The following is a 16283-nucleotide window of genomic DNA, read 5'->3' as shown; positions in this document are numbered from 1 at the left end:
TTACAAGACCCTATGCCCATCACTATCCAGGACCACCAACTAGTACCTTTCCTGGAGCTGGGAACTTAAGAGTAATACAGAGCAGTCTGTTTACAGATGTGAGCGCTGAGCTAAACCAGTTAAGCATGCGGCACCTTGTCCGGTATTCATTCATTCAATATTTTTAGCTTTAAAGGCAAGTAGGTATCATTTGCATTTCCTTTACCAATATAAGTTACTGAGGATCAAAGAAAGTAATTCAGGATCTCAAGGCAACAATTCAACATTGTGCTTGCAGGGTTTCCAGAAAAGAAGATGCTTCTTATTAAAGAGAAAAGACTCCGACAAGAACTTCATGAATGGATAAGATGTAAATGTGGTTAATATGGGTTGGAGGAAGATGGGCCAAGCAGAGGTCCTATCTCCAGCAGAGACAGGACTCTAAACTGTGGGACACACCTGGAGAACAGTGAGTGGTTCTTTTAGCTGAGTGTACTGATTCAGTTAGATCACGTTAAACATGGGGTACATAATGGGGGGTCCATTTAACCACTGGGCATGAAGTGACTTGAATTATTTTTAAAGAAGTATTAATACTTTAGTGGGAAATATAGCGGGCAATTTATATCACACCTGTAATCTTGGTCCAAATATTCTACCCCTTATCAATGACGTGGGATTGAGTGGATTATTGCAACTCTTTGTCATATCAAAGGAGCCTAATAATATCATCTTCTTAAAGTTATTTGGAGGATGAAGTATGACCATATGGGTACATTATTCATAAACATCTTAGCAAGAACCTAAACTATAGCCCACACTTAGTAGGTGATGGACATTACTTAATAGTGAAAATAAGTCTCATCAGAAGACAGAGGAGACAGAAAAAAGCAAAGGAGAAAATGAAGTCAGGGAGAACAGAGAGGAGGCTATTGAGATTGCCAAGATGAATAGAAATAGACATTAGAAGTAGGGTGAGAGAGAGGGCTGGAATGGCCAGAAATTTCTCCTAGCAAACAATGTGTTATGAAAATATTTTCCACTGTATTGAAACATAGGTTAATCACCCTTCTAGTCTCACTGTCTACTATCCTATCAACCCCTCATTCTAGCGGAGGAAGAGAGCACTTGTGGTGTCGTTCTAACACAGCTCTCTTGAGATGGACATACTAACTGCATAGCCTGCGTGAACATACTGAGATAGCCTCAAGCCCCCACATTTCCAGCACATTTGAACATACAGTCAGGGCTATACCTTAAGTGGTAGCCAATGCCCCATTTCTTCTTGAGGAACAGCGAAGAGCCCACACACCTCAGCCTTCCGTTGGATATAAACACCTTCCTATCTGTGTAGAAAGAACAAAATAAATTGCACTAAGAGGTGATTTTTTTCACTACTGATGAGAGAACAAATTCACTAATAAAGAATGTATCTTAGGAACATGGCTTATTAACATGCACGCTAATTCCGGCCATATATAAGCCACTTTCTTTGCCAACCAATAAATAAAAGGATATATTACGTTAGTTTATTCTCTGGTCCATTTAGAAAAGGTTGGCATACCTCAAAAGGACCTGTTTCAAGCCCCCTGGCCTTCATACCGAATAAAGCATACTATATCTTTGGGAGCAGGCTATGCGTTTTATAACCAGTGAGGTGCTTTGCAATAGGGTCAGGATGCTAACACAGGAGGCTGCCCTCAGGGACAGAAGGCTCAAATGGGTGAGAGGACGATTCTCCTGTCCTGGCTCATGGCAGGCACCTGCATGGCAGCTGCGTTGGAACGTAGCTCTACATATTCCACGTGTGTCCCTAATTGGTCACTCAAGATCCATGAAAGAAAACCACGACTTACCAGCCAGGAGGTCAGCCTCATCCATGAACTGAGTACTGAAGAGAATTACTCTGTCTGATTTCCTCTCTTTCAGGAGGTTCCACACGCGGTGCCTTGAAAGAGGATCTGACCCAGCGGTGGGCTCGTCCAGTAACAAAACCTGCCCAGTAGGAAAAGCACGTAAAAGCGTTTTCCCCTTCACGCATGATTCTTAAAGACAGCAGCACATAATGGTCCCTTGAACAACATGGGTTCGAACTGCACAGATCCACTTGGAAGTGGGTTTTTCTCACGACACACTACAGGACTACACACCCCTCGGTAGGCTGAATTTGCAGAGGCAGAACCGCAGATATGGAGGGTTGTAACGTTAGAGTTGGATTTTCAACCGGGCCTTGTTCCAGAGTCAACTGCACTTGTGAAATGGGAGGGAGAAATATTGCAGTACTTACTTTTTCGTGGTAAGAATCCTTCTACATTGATCATTTGCAAATGAAATGTTAGATTGAATACAGTGGTTTCACAGTCCTTAATCTGTTGTCACCTGTAATTTCAGTTTAACTTACCTGAGGATCTCCTAAAATGGCAATCCCCAAAGTTAGTTTCCTTTTTTGTCCGCCACTTAAATTTTGAGCAAGAATGTCTTGAATATTTTCCATCTCTAAGTCCCGTAAGACTCGTTGGACCTAACCAAATAAAGGATTTTTAGTCCAAAACCTAGAAAGGTTCTCTTAAAAACACTTATCACTCACTGTGCTGTTCACTGCAAAAGGACTTTTTGATCTTTCAGTGATGAATTGTGCAGCAATCACACAAATTCATTTAGAATTTTCTAGGTAAACAATTTCGTTTTCACGGTTGCATGACCTCTAACATGCTCATCTACCTCTTGCTCGGCTCCCTGTGGCTGAATCCCTTTTATTTGAGCGAAGAGCCTGAGGTTTTCTCTCACGGTGAGGAAGCCAAACTGCACATTGACCTGCGGACAAACTCCAGTGAGCTGGCTGAGGTTTTCTAGGTCCGCCACCGCTGAGAGTTTGTTATTGTAGATGGTGACTGAACCTAGAAGGCACAGAGTTAGTGTCAGGATAACGTTGCATGCTTCGTTTAAGATTTTGGTTTTTTCTTTTTAGGGCTGCAGTTGTGGCATGTGGAGGTTCCCAGGCTAGGGGCTGAATCGGAGCTACAACTGCTGGCCTACACCACAGCCACAGCAACGCCAGATCTGAGCCACATCTGAGACCTATGCTGCAGCTCACGGCAATGCCGGATCCTTAACTCACTGAGCAAGGCCAGGGATCAAACCCAAATCCTCACAGATGCCAGCCTGGATTCTTAACTGGCTGAGCCACAACAGGAACTCCTAAGATATTTTTTAAATGGAAAACAATGTGTGTCAACCACCAGAGTCCTTTCAGCATATTTTACCCATAAGAATACTGTACACTCCTTTTTTTTTTTTTTTTGCTTTTTAGGGCCACACCCGCAGCATATGGAGGTTCCCAGGCTAAGGGTGGAATCAAGAGCTATAGCCACTGGCCTACGCCAGAGCCACAGCAAGTTGAGATCCAAGCCGCGTCTGCAACCTACACCACAGCTCATGATAACGCCAGATCCTTAACCCACTGAGCGAGGCCAGGGATTGAACCCGCAACCTCATGGTTCCTAGTCGGATTCGTTTCTGCTTCGCCACAATGGGAACTCCAGGAATACCATACACTCTTGACTAGTTAAAAACGTAATGTTCGCAATACATGTGATCCAGTGGGAACACCACTTAGGAAGGATAAAGCTACTTAATCATGAGATATTTACGCCACAAAGATTTTCCTAAATAAATAAAATGTAAATCTATACGATAATAACTGGAGGAGATGTCTAAAGTTTTAAATACCTGGGTGACACCAGAAGTTAATGAAGCTAATTATTGAAATTAACTAATGAAACTAATTAACTAATGCAAAGCACAGCAAATTCATTTGCCCTCGTTCTTGTCATTCAATGCTTGTCTTCTCACCTGATGTTGGGACCGACAGTCCACTGAGTATATTTAACAGGGTTGTTTTTCCAGCTCCACTGTGACCAAGGAGGGCAGTGATGTGGCCTTCATATACGTCTAGTACCAGACCTGGCATTATTTCAAAAAAAAGGACACCGAGAGCCAAGATAGTAACTTTACATTCTCTGAAACTGTTATAAGTTCTTATAAAAATTATGTGTATATTTGGCTAGCAATATTCAGAATAAAACCCATTTCCAAAATTTTTCCCTTTAAAATTTCATCTTCAATGATACACATTTTATAGATGTAGGATAGCCACAATCTATCATGACATGATTAAAAAGGATTTTTTACATTGAGAGTTATTTATTTACTAGTAAACGGAAACTCGAGGCTATAATATTGCTTTAAACTGTGAAAAATAATAGTTTTACATGGGTTTCAACGTGCAAAAAGCCAATTCTACATAACGGTTTCCATTGACCATTAGTCGCCTTAACTGGTCCAGTTCAGAAGAATCACTGTTTAACCTCGTAGACCTTAGAGAATGATAGATGTAATAAAGATACTTAGCTTCCTGTTAAATTATCCTTAACCTTAGAGCTTTCAAGCTCAAACAATTTTTTTTTTTTGATAAAAGCAGTTCTGTCATTCAAGATAGGCTGACTACAATAAAGATAGCTTTAGGGTCAGAGCATATGATGAGTTGAATACGAACAATATCATGCTGTAACTTTCAAACCTATGACATCAATGGAGCATCTGATTTCCTAAAACTGTAATAAGATTTTTAAATTTACTTGGAAGAAAACATAATGTGTTCAAATAAAAGAGAGCCACGATATCTGGAAAACGGGCTCTTAATCGCTACAACAGTGAGGCAGTGTCACTAGATCAAATTGCTATGTTAAATACGATGTCACTTTATTACCTTTCAAAGCTTCTACTTTTTCATGCTTTCCTTTTACATAGTCTTTTTTAAGATTTCTTATTCTGAAAAAAAAGAGGAGAATGTTTTGAGCCAATTGCAGAGGTGGACAGAGAAATGCTAAGTCAAGTCATTGAGGCTGTTGGGAGGTCTGGGGGTTCTTTTCCATCACACAGGACCAGGGGACTGGCAGAGGGTGTAGGGCATCTCACAGAGGCAGCATTCCTGGTTGTTATCAAGGGAACAGGTCACACGACGAGGAGGTGGCGAGGGGATGGGGACAGAATGCTGCAAGGACTGTGAGAAACGGCTCGAGAAGACGAAGGCAGGAGACAGAATCAACGCCTGGAAGAGACGATGGTGGGGAGAAGAAGAAAGCAGTGCACCCTAACAGCAAGAGCGGAACTTTGGAGTCAGACCATTCTGCGTCAAGTCCCAGCAGGGCCACTCACAAAATCCATGGTCTCAAAACTCACTGAATTCAGTTCTTCCACAGTAAAACAGATGGCATGAACTATGTCATGGGGTTGACTGGCAGAGTGAGTAAGATCCTACGTGCAGAACACAGAACACCGGCGACATCATACACTTCCAAAGGAGAGGCGGGGAGAGGAAGAAGATAAGAAAACGGACTACAGAGGAAGAGCACTGGAGGTCTCCGGTAAGCCAGGTCCTGTGAATTCTATCTGCATTATTCTCTTACATCCTCACAAGAAACCAGCAGGTGGGGACTCCGATCCTAGCTTGCAGACGGCTGCCTTCTCACTGCGTCCTCACGTGGCAGAGAGAGAGCTCCAGTCTCTCTTCCTCTTCTTATAAGGACACGGATAGCATCATTAGCGCCCCACTCACATGACCTCATCCATCCCTGATTACCTCTCAAGGCCTCGCCTCCACATCCCATGACATAGAAGGTGAAGACCTCAAGACGTGTGCTTGCTTTGGCAGCACACGTACTAAAATTGGAACGATACAGAGAAGATGAGCGTGGCCCCTGTGCAAGGAAGCCATGCAAATTAGTGAAGCATTCCATATTTTTGAACCTACCTAAAAAACAGTATCAGACTCGGGAGTTCGCATTGCGGCACAGCAAAAAAGAATTTGACTAGTGTCTATGAGGATGCGGGTTCAATCCCTGGCCTCGCTCAGTGGATCGGGGATCTGGCACTTCGGTGACCATTGTGTAGGTTGCAGACGTGGCTTGGATCCCACGTTGCTATGGCTGTGGTGTATGTAGGCTGGCAGCGGCAGCTCTAATTCAACCACTAGTCTGGGAACGTCTGTATGCCACAGGTGCGGCCCTGAAAAAGAAAAAGAGAAAGAAAGGAAACAGACTCACAGACATAGATAAAAGACATATGGTTGCCAAGGGGGAGGGGAGGGAGGGGGTTCATGGATGCCAACTATTACATTTAGAATGGCAAGCAAGGAGGTCCTACTGTATAGCACAGGGAACTCTATCCAATCTCCTGTGACAGAACATGATGGAAGATAAGAAAAGAAATGGAATGTATTTATATGCATGATCTGGTCACTTTGCTATAGAGCAGAAATGGGCACAACCTTGTAAATAAACTATTCTTTAATAAAAAAATTCAATTGAACTTTCTTTTTTTTTAAAAAAAGACTTAAAAAAAAAAGAAAAAAGAAAAAAAAAGAAAGAAAAGGAGTTCCCGTCGTGGCGCAGTGGTTAGCGAATCCGACTAGGAACCATGAGGTTGCGGGTTCGGTCCCTGCCCTTGCTCAGTGCGTTAAAGATCCGGCGTTGCCGTGAGCTGTGGTGTAGGTTGCAGACGCGGCTCGGATCCCTCGTTGCTGTGGCTCTGGCATAGGCCGGTGGCTACAGCTCCGATTCGACCCCTAGCCTGGGAACCTCCATATGCCGTGGGAGCGGCCCCAAAGAAATAGCAAAAAGACAAAAAAAATAAAAAATAAAAAAATAAATAATAAATAAAAAATAAAAAAAGACTTCAACACAGGAGTTTGGAGGGAACAATTAGTCCATTTCACTCCATTTAATTTAATTTAATTCCAGTTAAGTACGGAAATAACCGAAGAGGATGGGCTGTGAAGTGTGATGTCTTGGGAGCTGAGCACACGTGAATTCAAGTACCGCCTCTTTCCGTCTGGTGAGACTCTGGGCAAGCTGCTTGGCTTTTCTCAGCCTCTGTTCCCCTGCCATTTCTTTCTCAGGGAGTAACAGGTATTGGTTTGTTTTGCTCCTTAGTTCCAAATAAACAATTGGAGTGATGGCTTTTTTCCGTATGTTTTAACAGAATTTTATCTTAATGTTTTGGTAATAGAATCTAGATGAAGTGGACCTACTCTGTGGTTGGCACAAGAATGCATTTTAATTGACATTCCATTCTTCCGCCTTCTCTCCTAAGAGGTAATGTGAGCCCAACTAGTTTGGTCTCTGGGGTAGAACTACCTGGAGTCTGCTGGTTGCAGTACAGGCCATAGCAATGAAACAAGAGAGGTAGTAGCCTCAGGTGGCCAATCCATAGATCAAACTTCTAAGCTATCTGACAATCAGTCAAATATGTGTGATTCTCTGCTCCCCATACCTCCATCCATTGCTAGCGATACTTTTCCTAGAGCATGGAGCTAATTCACAAACCTTCATACCCTGCTCTTTGCAATGGCTAAGTCAAAATGCTTTCTCTTAGCATTCAAGGTTTTCCATGACTACTCTGACTGCACCTGATTCTGGCCTATACACTGCAAGAGACATAAAAATGAGAGTTCCAATTTGAAGGGAGATCACAATTCTTGATAAAAACAGCACTAAAACATCAGGAATGAAAGAATACTACCCTTTGGTGTCTGTTCCTATTGGACCCATGCTTTCAGATGGTAACTATTTAGACCGTAAGTATCATAAGTGGTCAGAGTTCAAATAGATTAGTGGAAGAGGTGGATTGGGAAGGTTTTATTGGTGAGTGAGACAAAGGCAACACTGAATGACAGGCAAATTCTTTTTTGTCCTTTTCTCTTTAGGGCTGCACCCGCAGCACATGGAAGTTCACAGGCTAGGGGTCGAATCAGAGCTGTAGCTGCCAGCCTACACCACAGCCATAGAAACGTGGGACCCAAGCCGTGTCTGTGACCTGCGCCACAGCTCACAAGAATGCCAGATCCTTAACCCACCGAGTAGTGCCAGGGATCAAACCTCCATCCTCATGGATACTAGTTGGGCTGGTTAACCACTGAGCCACAACAGGAACTCCAATGATGGGCAAATTTGGAGCCATGAGCTAGGGATTTTAGGTTCTTCTAGTTGTTTGGAAATAAAGCAATCAGCACTGAATAAAACACACACACATCATCTCAGAGGGAAGATATACATGGCATGAATACTTATAATTTGCATTTCCTTCCCATTTTTCCGGAATCTCTCTTCCCCTTCTCTGTGCCTCCCGTGTCTTCCTTCTCATCTCATTGATCAGGAAGCAAAAGGAAGGGGACAAAGTGAATCACACAGAAAAAGAGGTCAGAATAATGAAGATAACGGCCGTATCTGTCATAAGGGAATGGGCAGGGAAAAAACAGAAAAGGACGGGGAAGAGAAAAAAGAAATAATCGGGAAAATGGAAATATGAAGATTTTTCTCTTCATTGATGGTTACTGCTAACTCCTGCGATCTCAGTAGATGTAATGTTGATAATGTGAAAAAACAAAGTGCTATGAAGAAGGAGTGAAGCCCTTTAGGAGTGTAGCAGCCTGGGGTACAGGTGGATACAAAGCGACACTAAAAGAAGTCTTCGTCACATTTGGGTTTTGCCTGATACATCTCTGACCTGTTCTCCACTTGCACTTCCACATAATACATTTATTACCTGATGGCTTCTTTTCCTTGGAATTCTGGAGACACCGGTTCAAAAGAGTCGTTAGACGAACAATTTGAGTCTATTTCATTCTCAAGGGCCACATGACCAGAGCTTTGGTGTTGAAACCAAAACGATTTCAGGAAAAACCAGGGAGAATGTTGACGTCCATATTCAGCTATGCGAACAGGAGGCAATTAAATACTGGGTCAGTCACCACTTTAAGGATTACTGTCACCATAAGACAGAACATCAGTGCAACTCATTTGGGAAGCATTTAGAAATTCCTAAGGTCCAGTATCAAATACTAGCATTCTTTTTTTTTTTTTCTTTTTACACTGCACCTGTGGCATATGGGGTGGGAGTGCAATCGGAGCTGCAGCTGGGGGCTACCACAACCACAGCAGCACCAGATCTGAGCTGAATCTGCGACCTACACCCAGCTTAGAGGAACACCAGATCCTTAACCCACTGAGCCAGGGTAGGGATTGAACCTGCATCAACAACTAGGTCCTTAACCCACTGAATGGGAACTCCAAGCACCACATTTCTTTAACTTTCATTCTGACACAAGCACCAACAGTAATGATTATCCTTAATCTCTTGCAAGTGCTTTTTTTTTTTTCATCTTTTTTTTTGTCTTTTTTTTTTTTTTGGCCATTTCTTGGGCCGATCCCGCAGCATATGGAGGTTCCTAGGCCAGGGGTCGAATCGGAGCTGCAGCTGCCAGCCTACATACACCACAGCCACAGCAACGCGGGATCCAAGCCGCGTCTGCAACCTACACCACAGCTCACAGCAACACCGGATCTTTAACCCACTGAGCAAGGGCAGGGATCGAACCCGAAACCTCAGGGTTCCTAGTCGGATTCGTTAACCACTGCGCCACGATGGGAACTCCTCTTGCAAGTGTTTTTAAAAGAAAGTAAGAATGAATGAAAGAAACTATCTAAAGTGTTATGGTAGAGCAAAATCTTAGAAAGAGATTCTACAAACAAAGTGCAGAATACCACTAGGCTTATTTTATAAATTTGGGGAGAAAATGCTTGAAAATTTACATTCAATATGTTGTAGGAGTTCCCATTGTAGTGCAGTGGGAATCCCATTGTAGTGAAAGGAATCTGATTAGTATCCATGAGGATGCAGGTTCGATCCCTGGCCTCACTCAGTGGATTAAGGATCCAGCTTTGCCATGAGCTGTGGTGTAGGTCACAGACACAGCTTGGATCCCGTGTTACTGTGGCTGTGGCATAGCTGTAGCTCTGATTCGACCTCCAGCCTGGGAACTTCCAAATGCTGCAGGTGTGGCCCTAAAAAAGCTAAATTAATAAATAAATAAATGTTGTAGACAGTTCTTTTAAAGAAACACAATAAATGAAATTATGTTGGATCACAATCACATTACTACTTACTGGGCAAAATTTTGTCCAAATATAATGTCAATACCAAATACAGAAGAATATCAAAAACCAGTATGAAAAGAGTAGCTATTATTAGGTACTGGTTGTTTGAAGAATCCAAATGGCTGTTAGCATTCACGTCATAGTCCAAATGTATAAGCTGAAAAAAAAAAAAAAAGGTACGTTTGGAATTTAAAAAGGATAAACAAAGCATTAAGAATTATTATTGTCGGAGTTCCCGTCGTGGCGCAGTGGTTAACGAATCCGACTAGGAACCATGGGGTTGCGGGTTCGGTCCCTGCCCTTGCTCAGTGGGTTAAAGATCCGGTGTTGCCGTGAGCTGTGGTGTAGGTTGCAGACGCGGCTCGGATCCCGCGTTGCTGTGACTCTGGCGTAGGTCGGTGGCTACAGCTCCGATTCAACCCCTAGCCTGGGAACCTCCATATGCCGCGGGAGCGGCCCAAGAAATAGCAATAGCAACAACAACAACAAAAAAGACAAAAAGACAAAAAAAAGAATTATTATTGTCTTATTCCTGCTGGACACTGGGATTGAAAAGATAAATGAAACAGCCTCTATCTTTACAGTGCTCTCGTCTGTTGGAAGATACAGCAATGAAACCATCTAACAGCAAAGGAACTTGGGAAGTAAGTGAAGGTAGGTACCAAGTGTTTAGAAACCCACAGGCATCAACAGCCAAGTCCTCCAGGCAGAGGTAAAAGCAAGGAAGGTGATACCTGAGCTGACTGCAGGACTTCACCAGGTTTATGACGGGGAAAAGGAGGGCATTCTGGATGCAAGACACCGTTTGAAAGTGAAAACAGGAAAGGGGCAGATACTTCCATGGTTGAACAGAAGACAGAGTAATTTCTTAGTAATAGTAAAATACAAGTTTATATGTAATATAACCTTTTGTTTAGCATTTTGTAGTTATGATGTCATAACTAGAATTAAAGTTTCTGAGAGGAGATTCAATTTCACATAGAACTGGCCCATCAAAAAAATAAAAATTTGTTTCTAGGGAATTCCTGGTTTTCAAATAATTTTGATAAGGTGAAGGGGCTTGTTTCCTGAGCATTAAGTTGGATAAATGTTCCTTGGGACAGTTCAATGAAACCAAAACCTGACCCATATCAATAATGGAGTATCAGTCAACATCAGACTTTAAAGGAACGTTATTTATGCTGAGAACGTAGAAGAAAAAGTCTCATATCTTCCCAGTGTGTCTTTACAAAAGTAGATGGGGATTTTAATAATTAGCACATGTTGCATGCATTATGCAGAGGGAATCTGTTTTAGATGCTTTGTAAAAAAATGAAATGGTTACATTAACTCTTACCTGGGCCATTCCAGCAGTGAAAGCAAAGGGGCTAAGAAGACACAAGGTCCACTCTAAAAATGCAGGCAGATGTCTGTACAAAGCTGTGAATCCCAGACTTCCCCACAAGACAGTGAGGAGAAAGACGACCAGTCCAGTAAGGAAAGGTTTCTTCACCAACACGCTCACCAGGAAAGCCAAAGTTATCTGAGAGGAGAGAAAAACTTTAGGTAGTGTATTGTCCTCTGAGAATCATGAGTACTGAAAAAAGAATTTCATAATTCAAGAGTATATTTCATTATTCCCCCCAACCTCTAAATACTGTCTCATGCAAAGAATCAAAAACAGAAGAGGGTGAGCAGAATCAATGAGAAGTTACTTGTCAGTGTTTCAGAGAAAGAATCCAGAGAGAGAGAGAGAGATTGATATTAAATTCACCAACTCACCAAAGACAGGCCATAGAGGAAAAAAAGGGTGAAAACGACCATGAAGCCAGTCAGGATGACAACGGGGGCCGATTTTATGATGACAGCCATCAAAACGGCCATAATAAAGATGAAGCTGGTGTACATCAAACCCCAGGAGAGCCTAGCCCAGAAATAAAGCATCAGTTCAAAGGACTGTTACATCATCACTTTATTCATTCATTTTTTTCAGCAGATGACTTGTTGAGATTACCATAAACCAAGAGTTAAAGGAATGCAGCCGCTAATAAATCAGAAAATTTCTCTGCCCCTCAAGTTCATATTTTATAAGGGAAGGTAGGCAATAAACAAGTCAAGTAAAATAAGTAGCTAATTTCAAAATAAGACAGAAATAAACTGGATAATATCATGAGAGTAATTTGGACAGGTTTCCAGGGAAGACATTTATGACGACTGATTTGTCAGTTCTGGACCTTTCCTTTCGGTAAGTATATAACATCATGGGGTAAAAAAGGAGATGATGAAGCAGGGATCAGTAAACTTTTTCTCTGAAGATACAGAAAATATATATTTTAGGCTTTTCAGACTAGTCTCGTTGCAACTATTCAACGCTGCCTTTGTGACACAAAGGCAGATACAACACGCACGTGAGTGTAGTTGTGTCCCAGTAAAAATGTATTTGTAGACACTGACATCTGAATTTCACCTAAATTTTTGTGTGCCATAAAGTATTATCATTCTTCTGATTTTTTCAGACCTTTATAAAAGCCATTCCTAGCTGGCAATTTGTAAAAGAAGAGGGGGGGAGGGGCACAGAGTTTGCCAACCCCTGACATAAATGATCAGATATAGGTTAGATATAGAGACAGATAAACCCATAGACATAGGCTATGGATAGATACAGATATACAGATGGATATGAAAATACGATTTCCCTGCCATCAACTGCAGAGAATCAGGAAGAAAGTTATTTCTGGAGCAGAGAGAATGAACTCTCCGATCACGGCGATCTGGGTTCAAGCTTTCTCTGCTACTTGGTAACTATATGATCCTGAGAAGTAGCTACTGAACCACCTCGAACCATCCTTATCCTCTACTGAAAAATAATAACAGAATTAAATGAAATGTTGTATTTCATGAGTTTAATATGGCAACTAGTTTATAATGGGTCCAGAATGAATAGTGAGTTTTATCTGAAGGAGAAAATGCCACCATGTTTTGGGAAGTCTCCCCTTGTTGTAATGATTCCTTTTGCACAATACCCTTCTGTTCTTCTGAAATTGTTCACCTCTCTTCATTTTTTCAACTGCCATAATTTCACTCATAGGATCTACAGAGTGTCGCTTCTTTTTCTTGTGGGGAAAAAGCCCTGACTTTTAAAAATCTTCCTTTGATGCATTTGTTTTCTTTTTTAAAAAAATCATACTGGGGAGTTCCCTTGTGGCTTAGTGGTAATTAATCCGACTAATATCCATGAGGACATGGGTTCAATCCCTGGCCCTGCTTAGTGGGTTAAGGATCCAGCATTGCCATGAGCTGTGGTGTAGGTCACCAACGTGGCTCAAAGCTGGTGTTGCGGTTGCTGTTGCTGTTGCCGTGGCTGTGGTACACGCCGGCAGCTGCAGCTCCAATTCACTCCCAGCCTGGGAACTTCCATATGTTGCGGGTGCAGCCCTAAGAAAAAAAATTAAATTAAATTGGTTACTTTTCTCTGTCTCTGTACATTTCCATTATTTAAAATATATATATAATGACCAAAATTTCCTTCAGAATTGAGTTACACAATTTCCATACAAAAAGAGACACCAAAAAAACTCCCATTCTAGATCAAACCAGTAATCCATTTTCTCCACTTTTATACTCAGTTTATTCAACACTTCCGAAGGAAAAATAAATATATTTGGTATAAATTGGCATTATGAAAAATGTGGGCTCTTCCTACTCAACAGTGTTGAACATTTTTTAAATGACTACACGGCATATATCTAGAGCTATTCTATATATTTTATAAATCTTGTTTATCATTGAGCATATCATCACAGTGTGTAAAGGCAAATTCAAACCACTGCTCTCTGACTACATCTCAAAAACACCCCTTGGCCAAACTCATTCAAAAAATTTTTATGGCTAATTGGGGATTCGCTCCTTGGTTTCTTAACTAGCATTTACTGTCTTCTTGGGCCATGATACTTCCCAGAGTTCAATGAACTGCTATTTAATGTCAAGTATTTAATTTTTGTTAAGCTCAATAAAACCTACCTTAAAGACGTTCCTTTTTAGAATGCTCATGACCAACGAGAGACAGATACTATTACCAGTGCTTCACAGAAAAGGAAACTAAGGCTTAGAGAGATTAGGTAACTTGGTCAAGGTAGTAGGTACCAAATGCTTAGATGGAGATGATCCATGGCTTCCCACTTCCCTGGTCTGCCTTATTACCACCCTGCTACTCCTCCACTAAGGAAATCTCTATGCTTAAAATGCATAACAGGCTCTTTTCCTTGGGTCTCATAAAAGTGGTGACCCATTCATTGTGGGGGCAAAATCGCTCGCCCTTCCTAACAAAATATCTGAAACATATTCACTGAACATAAGAAACCTCAAGTTCTTACATATTTAGGTTCACCCAAATATGGTGCCCAGAGGACAAACTGTCATCATTTGTATTGGTTATTGGCCTGTGTTTCAACCATCTGTAGGATCAGGCTTTCCTTAATTCAAAGAAGTAAGAAAAATTTCATTTACCAAGCCCATGGGTCCACCCAGTCCATTTACACTGCACTACTTTATGAAAGCATCAGGTTTAAATACAATACTTTATAGGTCTAGGGAGTGCAACCAGCTAACTTGTTCTGTTTACTTATGTTGCATGATGGATTGTGGCCCTGTGATTTACCAGAATGCTGATTCTCGAAGTCCCATCATTGTCATCAGTGCCTTAATGTGCTGTCTTTCTTGTGTGACATTGATTGATACGTAGTATATAAATGCAGAAAAAGAAATAACGCAGAAGAAAATGAAAAAATCAGTTGTAACTCCTGCTTGGGCCACAAAAGGTAATATCTTCATATTTGTACCAGTAACTGACATCAGTTTTTCCATCACTGAATGATTTGTTGTGATCTGAAGAAAGACATCAGTGAACACACTGTTACCATTAACCTCGTTATAAGCTCATGCATTTTTTCTCAGTTATAAGAAGCTATGTGCATTCCACATGTAACTGCATGTGCCCATCATGATCTGTCCCCTTGTGGTTCCCTGATTCCTGGCACCATCTCTACTTACCACCTTCACCGGACAAAATTCTACGTCTGCTTGAAGTCACAATGGAAATGTCACTTCTGTTAGTAAGTCTTGTCTGACATTTCTCCCCAGAGAACCTCCTGCCTCAGTGTTTGCATAGCACATCGTTTACAATTCCAGGACAGAACCAAACTATTTATTCATATTTATAACTATTTATTCATTGCTTTATCCCCCCCCCACACACACACCCAGTATCCCAGGAGAAAAGTGCCTGTGTTCTACTCATTTCTGGATCCTTAGGGCTTAGCATAAGATTTAAATAGAGTAGTTGTTCAGTATCCTGTGCCAAATTAATTCAGTGAATAAGTTAATTCAATGATAGATCCATTTTCTCACCATCCATGAAAACTGAATTTACAATGCGATGAGTTTCCTTTAACTCAATACTCACTTCTATGATAGCAGCATTAATAGCAGCTTGAAAAGCTACGAAGCCTTTCTCCCAGAACACTGAACTTTCACATGTGGCTTTTTCATCCATTATTTGACAATGAGCTTTAGGGAAAGAAAAACACACCCATTATGATAGGATGGGACACTCTTTGTTGCGGGAAATATCGAAATTTCAAATGTTCCAAATACACTCTAGGGCTACAATAATATAATGGGTGGGAAGAGTTTTCAGGGGAGACTTAGAGAGTTCACCGGAGGAGAATACACCAGAATTACTTTATTGTTCTTAAGAACGGCTCTCAATAGTTTTTCATTAAATCTTACAATCATCTCCATGAGTCAAGAATGTTCCCTTAAGCCTTGCTCTTATGCTGCTTGTGCCCAGAAAACACTTTTTTAAAAAATGATTGGGAATCACTGAGCAAGAGCCTCTTTGTGAGGTTTTATTTAGACGTAACACAGGAATAATAGCAAATATAATTTCTTAGTAAAACAATACACCTAAGAACATAGGCTTTATTTAATAAGAAAGAATCTCATTTCTGTTCAGAAATTAAGTTTACGTTGCCTGTGTCTGTGTAGACTTCTGCTATTACATATGCCTCCTTGTGGCTAATGATATAACAGCAAAATTTTAAAAAAAAAAAATTTTTTTTTTCTGATAGAAAAGTTACCTGAGTGATCTCTGTGTTCCTTCATCCTGGGGATTCTGCCTCCCCAGAAGAATTTCAAATGATAGGAGAAAGTATCCGTAAAGATGACTCTCACTGCATCTGTAGAATAGTTTAAATCCAACTCATCCATGCTCTCTTCATCAGGCCACCCCAGGATAGGTCTTCCTGACATGTAAAAGAAAGGGACAGCTAA

At 41.3% G+C, this 16283-nt stretch overlaps 1 protein-coding gene and 1 non-coding gene across 7 annotated transcripts in view; one reads left to right on the top strand and one right to left on the bottom strand.

Annotated features, from left to right (window-relative positions):
• The window catches only part of LOC125113758 (ATP-binding cassette sub-family A member 9-like), a 133631-nt gene that overhangs the window by 35330 nt on the left and 82018 nt on the right, over positions 1-16283 (bottom strand). For 4 of the 6 annotated variants that reach the window (XM_047756648.1, XM_047756646.1, XM_047756647.1 and 1 more), the window contains 6 exons: positions 4748-4809; positions 3832-3942; positions 2701-2876; positions 2381-2500; positions 1836-1974; positions 1235-1325 (listed from right to left, as the gene is read on the bottom strand). In XM_047756648.1, coding sequence (XP_047612604.1) covers positions 1235-1325; positions 1836-1974; positions 2381-2500; positions 2701-2876; positions 3832-3942; positions 4748-4809 — 699 coding nt within the window. Of the gene's footprint in view, positions 1-1234; positions 1326-1835; positions 1975-2380; positions 2501-2700; positions 2877-3831; positions 3943-4747; positions 4810-8583; positions 8750-9983; positions 10132-11310; positions 11497-11735; positions 11878-14610; positions 14838-15414; positions 15519-16090; positions 16256-16283 lie in introns of all 6 variants that reach the window. The other 2 variants (XM_047756645.1, XM_047756644.1) reach the window with 1 other exon arrangement.
• Positions 5677-5783, top strand: LOC125115381 (U6 spliceosomal RNA). The gene has a single exon (XR_007132089.1). It is a non-coding gene; the product is annotated as a U6 spliceosomal RNA (small nuclear RNA).

This window comes from Phacochoerus africanus, chromosome 14, assembly GCF_016906955.1.
Source record: "Phacochoerus africanus isolate WHEZ1 chromosome 14, ROS_Pafr_v1, whole genome shotgun sequence".
Taxonomy (NCBI): Eukaryota; Metazoa; Chordata; class Mammalia; order Artiodactyla; family Suidae; genus Phacochoerus; species Phacochoerus africanus.
This window is presented reverse-complemented; position numbering and strand designations above follow the sequence as displayed.